The sequence below is a fragment of the Lagopus leucura genome, unplaced genomic scaffold (genome assembly GCF_019238085.1).
Source record: "Lagopus leucura isolate 7727_CA_CO unplaced genomic scaffold, USGS_WTPT01 Super-Scaffold_100004, whole genome shotgun sequence".
NCBI classification, from domain to species: Eukaryota; Metazoa; Chordata; class Aves; order Galliformes; family Phasianidae; genus Lagopus; species Lagopus leucura.
In genome coordinates, this window is record NW_024962264.1 from 29,466,072 (window position 1) to 29,476,870 (window position 10,799).

A 10,799-nucleotide genomic window follows, 5' to 3' on the forward strand; every position below is an offset into this window, starting at 1 on the left:
TGGGAGGAGAGAAATGCAGACAGAGAGACAGAGCATCTGTGGAGCCAAGGAGGATCAACTCCACCCATCAAACCTATCCAAAGCACTTGAAAAGCTGAATGAGTGCCGACGCCACCAAGGAGGAGGAGATGAGCATATGAGGCGTTCTGGGGAGAATCTAATCTCTTCCTTTTTTCCCATTTCATTCCTTTTTATGGAGATGAAGGCTATGCTCTGGCACGCTTCCTGGAAATTCAGCTGTCCCAAGGATAGTTTGTTTGCTGCGAAAGAAAACTAAGCTGACAAGACAGAGAAGAGATGCACGTGTCTGTGCATGGAGGCAAGTTGGGGGTGCAATTATATTAAGTTTTAGAACAGCCCAGGAAGCCTTCAAAGGCTCCTCACATGTAGTTCTACATGTCTGAGTTCACCGTCCAAAACATACGTGTTGGCAGAAGACTCATGGCCTCCAAAGATGTGTTTAAATGAAGATATTCAGAGAGCTTCCTATCAGCTGGAAGTGGCCTCCTTGTGCTGGCCATACTTCCTCTACACCTCACATGGGAATATCACAAATGTGTATAAATAAGTGTAGAGATCCCTCTGGCTAGAATAAAGTGCAGCAGCTCTGCAGAGATGCAAAAGAACACACAGACAGGCAGAAATAGATCTTGCAAAACTCAGGATAAAGCTGGTTTACTTATTTAAATGTACAGTCAAGAAAAAAAAAATTTCCCTGGCAGTGCTCTGTGCAACCATGGCCAGCTGGCCACTAGATGTTCCCCATACTCCTCTCCAAGCTCCCAGGAGACACAGCCATGCTGCCAAAGGCTCTGCGGGAGCTGCAGCTGGGAAGCAAAGCACCCAGGTGGGAAGTGAACATGCTACAGGATGATCTGTGCTTCAGGCCAGGGAGGAACATACATTTTTTTCTGTAACAATGCCCTCACTTTTTTTAATGTGAAGTTTTCCCTTCCCACCCCTCTGCCAAGACTTGATTATATCTGTAAAAGATACGATGTTTAGATCCCAGTGGCTATAAGGAGAACTTCCTGCTCCTGAAAACCTCCTGCTTTGCCAGGGAAAAATGTTCCTTTTCCTTACTGGTTAATTTTATTTTTTTATTTATTTTCTTCTTCTGGGGAAACAACTGTGCTGACTTTCTCCATGGGGGCAAGCCATGGGATACAGAGCAGGACTCCAACTCCTGTATCTGGACTCAGAGGTGGCCACCTTAATATATTGGCAGTGGGCTTTCTTTGCGTTGAGAAGGAGAATTTTTTAAGCAATTAGTTGCATAGATGTTAATCACTTCAGAGAGCACTTCATCGAGAAATACATAGCCACTTTGTCTGGGTAACCAAAGATGAAGCAAAGCCCTCCTGACTCCAAACCTAACCCCGGCTGTTCGTAATCCCACCAGCTGTATGAAGGCAACTTTATTTTGCCATCAAATTTCTTTTCCCTTCCTTCATTCGTGTGCTCTAGATTTAGACTCCGATCTTGTAGTCAGCACCATCAAGGCAGACTCTTGGGCATGAGGCAGAGCCTCCCTGAAGCCAGTGTGACACTGGAAACAGTGACACAGTATTTGGGGTTTAGAAGCACACTAGTTTGGAATCCCAATTTCCATGCCTATGGATGGTATGTAAAAACATGAAATCAAAAATAAAAATGCTGGTGGCTCTGTGCCTCTGCCTATGCAGCACATAACCACAGCTGTGTAGTGCTTACCTGGAGTGGTAGGACTGAAGCCAAGGGGTGCCAAGCATACCCTGAGATATTTGCATCATGCTGGGATCGGGTTGGTTCTCTGAAAGTTTGGTTGAATGCCAGGAGTGAGGTCGGCCCGGAGTTTCACTCCGCCTAGGTAAAAGCAGAAGGATTTTGCACGTCAATCTCAGACCACCTCTTTCAAGGATGATGAACATGAAGAAACTGACAGAAACGTTTGAAACACACTCACTTCTAACTCATCAATGATCAAGAATTCCCAAACATGTCACACACACTGTCCTTTGCCCCAGCCTTTGGGTCCAGGGCCAGTACAGGAGCTGCATATCATTGAAGACAGGTTGCAGGACAACCTCACCTACACCTACATAGCATGAACCCATGAGGAGGATATGACACATCTTCAAAGCCTCTGTCTCACTGAAATTTTCATGGTGCAGCATGTCCTGAATAAATTAGTAAACAGATTAAAATGTCCTCTGTAGATATTAAACAGACACCAAATGAAGACTCCTAGCACTGAAAAGATACAGAAAAATGGCCAAGGTAAAAACTGATTGTTCGGGTCAGACTGTACTGGCAGAAATTAATTTGCAATGGATAATGCTCTGCTCCATAGAAAAATGTTAACAGAAACTGAGATGCAGAACCACTTCAGCAAGACATCTTCTATGCAGATTTCGAAACAAATTACTCTCTCATCATCACTTAGAAGAAGAACAAAACAAGAGACATTGTTTTCCTTTTGACATTTGTTGTGACAGGACTATCTTAAGGAGAGTGCAGTGGAGGTTTATACGGAGCAAGCTGAATCAAGCACCATTTTACTGTTTCATGTGTAGATGTGTTTAAAACAGAGCTCTCTTGTTATGCTCCTTGCCCACAGAAACACTTCAGGATGGAAAGATGACAAAACAGTTTATTACTAATAACTGTAATATTTGTTTGTTCTTGCCTTCTCCATTGCAGAGATTTAAAGACTCTCTTTGTACTCTGAAGCAGTACGAGCCCCCAGCATTAATCTCTTTCTTGGGAAAGCACACTGGATGATCACAAGCAAAGCACATTAGCCCTTGATTTGATCAGTAAAAAGCTGCAAGAAGCTGCACAGCCAATCCTCTGAGGCACAAGTATTTTAAACCCTTTGGGCCAATATCCTTGTAACAATACAACACGTGGAGAGAGAAGCTGTGAATGTAAGTCCGAAGACATGCCGTACCAGCTCAGCACAGGATAACCTTGCATTGTTTCCACACCTACCTGATCCTGGAAACGTGGATTAAGGGTAACCAAATCCTAACCAAGCTTAAGCCAAGAGGGGAAGTGCTGTAGTACACATGATCTCCGTCTCATGTTGCAGGCACACAGGTGAACCCTTTGCAGAAGGCAGGATGGAGACATGGAGGGTCTGCATGCACACATACACCAGGCAGCAGAGACTGAGGGCTCAGACCAGTCCCCGCTGAATCAATCGAGAGGCTCCTGATGCAGAGTGCAGAGGATGGAAAGGAAGGCACAGCCTCTCCTGCATGCGGGAACACCAGAAAGACCCTGCCTGCAGCCTGCTGTAACATCTGAAAATAGCACTTTGTTTCACTGCATATCGTTAAGCTTAAGTTTGTAAGTATTACTGCCCAAAGAGGGAAAAGGACTGCAGTTGGAGTGTGATACAACTGCGTCTGCAAAACAGCCACCTCCCATTACAGAGCTGCAGAGAGTTGGGTCTGGTTTATCTGCTGATTTTGCAACAGCTTCTGGTTACACTCGCACTACTACAGAGCACAACTGTCAGGAAACAATTAAGAGCAGTGCAAGATTAAACTCTTTAAGGCAAGTGGGACAGAACGGCCTTTGGGAAGTGTCAGATCCTGATTCAACCCAGGCAAACTGACTGAGTCACAAACCTTGCAAATGCAGCAGCTAATTCCTGAGTTTAGATAAATTAATAGACCTTTCATTGGTACAAATTTAGTGTAGCTCAGTGGTCTACGACAAAATCAGGAGGCTGCAGGACTTCAAAATGTAACAATAATACTAAACCATCCCCCCTCCTTACCCTTTATCTTAGTTTCTCAAGGTCTGTAACTGTACCATACCTGTAGAAGCATATGAACAGTCTTATTACTAAGAAGTTCTCCTGTTCAGATAATGCAACGAGGGCCTCCTGGACACCTCCCATGATCTAGTAAGTGGTCAGCCAGCTCAGGCTGTCGGAGCAATGGTACCCAGAGAAGTCAGCAGACCCCAATACAACGCTGCAGCTCTAACACTGATTACATATCAGGCACTGCCAAATTCACACTGTAAACTGGGAAACTGAAGGGAAATAAAGTCTTTAATTATGCCCAGCTATTGTTATCTGGGTGCTCCTTCTTGCTATACTCATCACAGCAATTTCAGACATTAGCAGTCTTCTGGAAGACAGTCTGCTCAATGCAATCTGGGCTGCAAGGCTTACAGTGATATTTCTGAGGCTATATACTATGAACTGGCCTGTAGCTCTCCTCTATTAGGAAGAACTGACTGTGTTCTCCCCTGTAATCTCTGTAGAAAATTATTTTTATGCTTTGTATGCAAAATAATAGTGAAATGGCAAACTTTATAAAGATTCCTTGGCACTAACTACAAATTAATCAGCACTTAACCATCAGAAGCTTTCTCCACAGTGCAACAGAAAGATTGGCTTATCTTTTTCTCACAGCTACAAACTGAGCCCACACAAAACAATGTACTGCCTAATTTCCATTCTTTATGTATTGTTCCTTATTGATGCCACAGTGCACACAACTCAAGTGTGTTGCTTCAACTACCCACCAGCCTCGTGTCCTCTGAGAGCTTCCACTTTTATGTAGAAATGCCCGACTTGACTAAAGCAAGCAATTTAGCTTCTTCAAGTTGCCATTTTCCTGTCTACTATGCTTGTTCAGAGAATTTCCTATTTCCCTAAGCCTCCAAAAGGAGCAGTGAGGAGCCATGCAGCAATATCAACTGCTGCTGCCGTGCCAGCAAAAACTGCATGTGGATGACTATGTGAAGAGATCTTGATCGTAGTAGTTTCTGTATAGTCTCTCAGAGCGATAAACACAAAGTAAAACAACGGTCTGATTTTTCACTGCCATGCCCATGCTTCCAAGATGGTCATACCCAGGAGCGCTAGTGTAACGAGGATACCATCTCCAGATATCCTACCATGCTGCAGTCCCTATGCCCAGCTATTAGGCAGGAGATGAAGGAAAAAATAAAGCACCAGAAGCCTATTAGGATTTCAACGGAGCAGGACCACAATCTACTCAAAGCAACGTCGCTCTTAATTAAGGTTCAGTCATGGTTCTAAAAATAAGCATAACAGATGAGGCCAATTAGAAAGAAGTTTGGCATAATGGCATCAGCCTGTTGTGTCTCTCACTGAATTTGTCTTTTGGGGCTCAGAGACCTTCTGGTGAATTCAGGGGCAGAGTGAATCTGAAATGTGCTCTGTCCCTTCCTCATTTTCACTAAAAATGAGGACTCCTTAGAAAGATGTGAAGTCTATGAAATGATATTTCATGTCATAGATCTTGGGCGCAGTATCTCCCCACCTACAGGGAGAGTTGCAACCCACGCCTTTCTTTATGCTCTGATTAAAACTTTCCAGAAGCAAAAGAAAAAGACAGACACTGAAAGAAAACTCTCTTCAGGACACTCAGGTCAAATGAATGAATACTCTCAAACCAGAAAACAACCTTCTGTTTTGCAGTACATCCTTCCCTGTAGCTCCTAGAGCACAACTTCACAACCAGTGAATCCCTTCACAGCATATCACAGTTTTTAGCAGTTTCAGACTTTAATACACACAAAAAAACTAGCAACTTGAGTAACATCAACTAGCCAAGTTCAGCACTCCACCCAACTCAGTTTGGTTTCATTTCTCTCTCAGATCCCTTTCCAGTGTCACAGGCAGGTGTCATGTCTGCTTGTTGTTTCAGCCCACATCTAGTGCTTATTTTTTTTTTTCCCCTTTGATGAGCATCACTTGGGATGCATGAATTGCATCAGATCAGGCCTTGAGTATCATGTCTGAGCTGGCAGACAGGTACTGAAGCTCTCTGAAGTCTCTTAGGGAAGGGAATCAGGGAATCAGGGCCTTTTGCACAAGTCTCTTACCATTACCTTCACCAACATTTTGGGAAGATCGCCCTTACCAGATCACTGTGAAGAAAGGCTCTGGGTGAAAGCAGAGATGACAGTCACACATGTAGAGGTACATACGAATTTTTTCTACTCTGTTTTTCTGCAACTTCATGTGCAGGAAGCAGCTTGTCTCTCTTCCTTGTCTTCTCTCTCTAGCACCAAAAGCAGGCAAAGGAAATTCATGTGGAACTATTTCTTGGTGGAAAGGAACAACCAAGCAATACTCATCATACTGATTCTGGTGAGGGCCAACATGCAGATGACTACAGATACATGACAGCATCATGTGCTGCAGCAGAAATTGCAGGAGACAAAAGATGCTTTTTCTGGAAAACAGTGCTCTTCCTCAGGCTGCAGAAAAAAAGTTCTGAGATCACTCAGAGGAGATGGCAGCTGTGAGCAACAATCGTTCCTTGGTTGAACTCATGAACAGTCAAACATTGTAATTAATGATTATTGGACTCATACATCACACCTCTGTGTTATCGCATTTCTTTGGTAAACCCTGGCCTGCCTTATCCAAAAAAGGCCCATTTATCCCCTTTTCCAGAAAAGGAAACAAAGGCCTCAAGAGGTGAAGTGACTTACACAGAATCACCCAACAGCTCTACCGCAGAGTGCACTGCTAGGAACTGCACCAAGCGCTACTGCACCATTTTCCCTTCATCCAAGCATATGTCTGACAGGCAATATTTAGATTGAGGACTTTGCCCTACACAATGAAAGCGTCCCACTGACATTCCTGATACTAACCAGACAGCAGGCTTGAATAGGAACAGTGGGGCTTTGGTTATTAGTGTGAGGGGTGATGTATACAGCCTTCATTTTTGTTGATTACTGGATTTAAGGACTTTGTCCTGTTGGGATCTTCTGACAGCTTTCTTTTTTTACATAAAGCATTACCAAGCAACATGGTAAGTACGACTTAAATTGCAGAATAAGAAGTATTTCAGATCTCTATCTTGAGAAACTATTTTCCAGGGTAGTGTATCTGAACTGCTCACACAGGTCTGTGGCTTAGACATGTGGAAGTCCCCTGCCTGCTAACTGAGGTACATAAAGGCTAGAACAAGGAGCTGGTCAGTGCTGGGTTAACAACCCCCTGTAATTTCATTCTTTTTGCCATAATTTTACTGTTTCTCTCATTCGGAAAAAAAAAAAAAAAGAAGAAAAAGAAAAAGAAAAAGAGGAAGAAAGGTCTGGAAAAGAGACAGCTGCCACTTGTAGAGTTTTTGCTTTGGCCTTTGTCCTTGAGAAGAACTCTGCTACGTCCTGCCTTCTCCAGACATTTACATCTGCTCTCTGAGCACAGGTAGAGAATCTCAGCAGTCAGACAGTAATGTGTTTTAACTTGCCTGTGGCTTTACAGAACTCACAGAGCTGCACTGATTTATCCTCCCTGATGAACTGGCCCAATGGGCTTAATTCAAATATTTTTTCTCATTCTTTCCCAGTCAGTAAATTAGTTAAAAAGACAGAAAAACGAGCATTGTTTAGATTCTTTTGCACCCTGATATCAAGCACACAGCAACCTGCAAGAGAAGAAACTTAGGAACAATGGAAGGAATGTGCTTTCCTGTTCTCGTTCAGAAGAACTGGGTGGCTGGCAGCAGGAACACTGACTATCCATGCCTACAGAGGACAGTTAACCATGGCAGGTAACCGGGGGCAATCATACAGTGAGCATCTCAGATGGAACTCCTCTGAGCTACAAATCACAAGCAGCTCCAATAACCTCAGTATCAAAATGCTGGCATAGAAATGATCAGCAGGAGAATTCAGCTACATGCTGAATGCACGGATGTGTCCACATAAACTGGTTCGTGTGGATGGATGGGATTTTTACACAAACGAACAGGCAAAACCACACAAATCATAGAGCCACTAACAGACCTCTCCTCTCCCTCAGAAACTTTTAATCACTTCAGTAATAATCACTGGCACAGCCAAAGTAGAGGTCGGCAAGTCTGAAATACCCTCCCACATTCAAATTCTTGTACATTAAAGCAACTTCCTGCTTGTAACCAAAGCTTCAATGCGAGTTAAGCCACTGAGATATGCAGACACAGCCTCCGACACTGCCGGAAAAATGAAGGAAAACATTGGCTCTGCATCCAAAGACAAATTAATCCAAGTGAAATGCTAAACTCTGGAGCTTCTGCAGATATCTGCAATTAAATCAACAGGCAAGCAGGATTTACAGTAAGCATAGCCTGAATAACTCACTGTTATAGAAAGGTGGTGTTTGCATTGCAACTTCTTTCCAAATTTGCTATGGGTCTGATACCTGAGGAACGTCAGAGTCCCAAACCCAAACCACAGATAAGTTTGTCCCTGATAAAATTTTTCTCAAGGAGATATTTCAGCCTCAAAAATCTGCTCCATTTGGGAGAGATATCATTCATGGTGCAAACTCCCAGCTGGAGGAAAACAAAACAAGCAAACTAAGCTCTTCTTTCCTCCTTTTGCAGCCGCTGAGGCTGCACAGTGTCAGGATCTACAACTGACTGCAGTGCCTAAAAGCTAGGACAACTCCACCAAGGTCAGTAAGTTTGTTCCAGATGTGCATCCTTGTTTCTAAGAGCAGAGTGTGACTTCACGAGTCACATTCCCTCCTCACATTCCCTCAGCTGCTCAGTAATAGGCAGCTGCTCAGTAACAACATCTCCTCCAGCTATGGGAAATCAGTGAAGCTTCTTGACTTCAAATAGGTCAAGATCTGCTCTGAATTCAATGCTGCCAACAAAAGTTGCTACTTAGACTTCATGGTGTAAATCTCAGAAGATGGAGACAAAAATCTGAGGTCATCCAGAATACCATCTAACTGATGCAAAAGGCTTTTTTGCTTCCAGAAGAAGCTTTGCCTTAGCAAACAGAAAAATTTGGCCCTAACCTGCATGCACAAAGGAAGGAAATGAGGCTGTGCCACAACTCTAGTGGATCTACAGCAATTCAGGAGACTGACTTCTAAAGACTTTTTTTTACTTTTTTTAGAAATGCAGATAGGCTCTCAGCAGGCTTGTCACAAATGCCAAACTCCCACTAAAACTCTGAGATTTGGAATAAACCTTAGCTTTGGAAAGCCAGGCACCTAAATCTGGGGAGATGCTGCAAGCTTACTGTCAGTGCTATGGAGATATTTTGATCTCCCACCTCCAGTGAACTTAACCATAACTGACAAAGCTTTCGACAAGAAAGGACGCTCTTCCAGAACCCTTTCCCAGTGAGTCATCCTCAGGCATATCAGCAGTCAAAGCAATAACATTTTTACATTTACAAAGCAGTACCATTTTTACACCCAGCCCTATGTAAGTGTTACTGAAATCAAGAAACGTTGATGCTGTATTCAAGGCAAAAAAGGTCAGTTCCTTTCACTTCCCTCACAATGTGCTACAGGCAAGGAAACTTCAGGAACAGGTGGGCATGAGGTCAAGAAACTGTCCTGGCCCCCTTCCACCATCTAGTTCTATGGATGCTGAGAATTCATGATATCCTATTCCAGCATTCCCACTGGCTGGGAAGAAGAAGTCCGCCAGACACTCTCCAAGGACAGCAGCCATCAAACACACCCAGCAGACAGGGATGCAGATGTGTACACTCTCACCTGCTCTTCAGCCTTAACTTAACTCCTCCTGGCCACGTAGGTTTGCTGGGCTGAAAGTCAGTGGTCACACGGTCTGGACCGAGCAGGCGGGGACACGGGTCGGTGCATCCCTTCGCAGCATGTGTGTCCCTGCCAAAGGAAACCAAGGCCGTGTAAACAGCAGCACACAAAATACTTGTACTCAACATTTAATAATTGTTTTAAGAAAGAAGGCAACACACAGACCCAAGGGGAAAGGTAGAGGCATCAGTCTAGTTTTTTGAAAGTGAAAAGATGTCCCAGAAAGCCACTTGTAGTCCTTTTCTTCTCTCTGTCACTGCCCAGTCAGGCTGCAAGAGAGAGATTTTGCTCTCCTTCCCACCCAAGCAGTGTTCAGCCCTTGGGAATGCCCCCACAGAACTCAGCACACGGAAGGGAGATCAGCTGCAGCATCCACAGCACAGAACTCATCAGCCTGCATCTGTACTCTGAGACTACAATCCCTGTCTGCAGAGCTCCGCAGCTCCCCTGCAGGACATAACCACCTGACAAAGGCTTTGAACACAGAAAAGCTGAGAGAAAAGTCCACACGCAACAAAAAGAAAGAGAAGTCTATTCCCTCCCCCTTTAATGGTATCTGCAAAAATTCAGCAAACAAATATTTACCCCTCTTTGTCACATGCATGCAGACGCCACACAAACACTGTGCACCCATCACTTCAGCTCCTTTCTTCCTGCAGGCACAGCGTTCCCACTGGCTCCCATTTCTAGCTCCAAGATGTAGGACAGCCTTGAAATTTCCTGCAGCTCACAGCAGCCAAATAAAAGCGAGGCTGGAGAGACCCCTCCCTGGGCCCGCAGCGTGAGGTGCGTGGAATGGCCTCTCACCGTTCGCTTAGCAGGCTGCAGCCTGAGCGCACAGGCCGGCAGCTGGGGCTTTGGATGGCTGAGATGGCTTGGATGCCATTCCGCTGAGAGGCTGGCCGTCTTTGTGTCCAGCTCGGTTCTCCCCCCTCCCCCCCACCCTCCCACCCCCCTGCTCCCTCCCTAGCCCCCACGTGCCAGGCAGGAATGTTAAGCCTCACGCTGCGGATGAGATAGCACGGGGAGCATACAGCGGCACTTTCACCCAGATTAGGGAAAGCGACTGGTCTGTAGCGGCCTTTTTGCTCACCCTGCTTCTCTTTGTCCAAATTTTACCACAAATCCTGCCTTAGGTGCCTTTTCCCCTCCATGAGTTAAATCTTATTTGGCTTCCTCTGCCACCTGCACTGCTCTCTGCACAGACCTGGACTTGCTGTATTTATAACACAAATGCAACAAGTTGGGGTTT

General features: G+C 44.7%; 1 protein-coding gene across 3 annotated transcripts in view; it reads right to left on the reverse strand.

Moving 5' to 3' along the window:
* SHROOM3 (shroom family member 3) overlaps positions 1-10,400 on the reverse strand; it is a 30,818-nt gene extending 20,418 nt beyond the window's left edge. For 2 of the 3 annotated variants that reach the window (XM_042870497.1, XM_042870495.1), the window contains exons 1-3: positions 10,133-10,400; positions 9,488-9,616; positions 1,714-1,845 (exon numbers count right to left, since the gene is read on the reverse strand). In XM_042870497.1, the coding sequence (XP_042726431.1) occupies positions 1,714-1,772 (59 nt within the window). In that variant the 5' untranslated portion in view covers positions 1,773-1,845; positions 9,488-9,616; positions 10,133-10,400. Of the gene's footprint in view, positions 1-1,713; positions 1,846-2,973; positions 3,273-9,487; positions 9,617-10,132 lie in introns of those variants that run through there. The other variant, XM_042870496.1, reaches the window with a different exon arrangement.
* Positions 10,401-10,799: the final 399 nt, after the last annotated feature.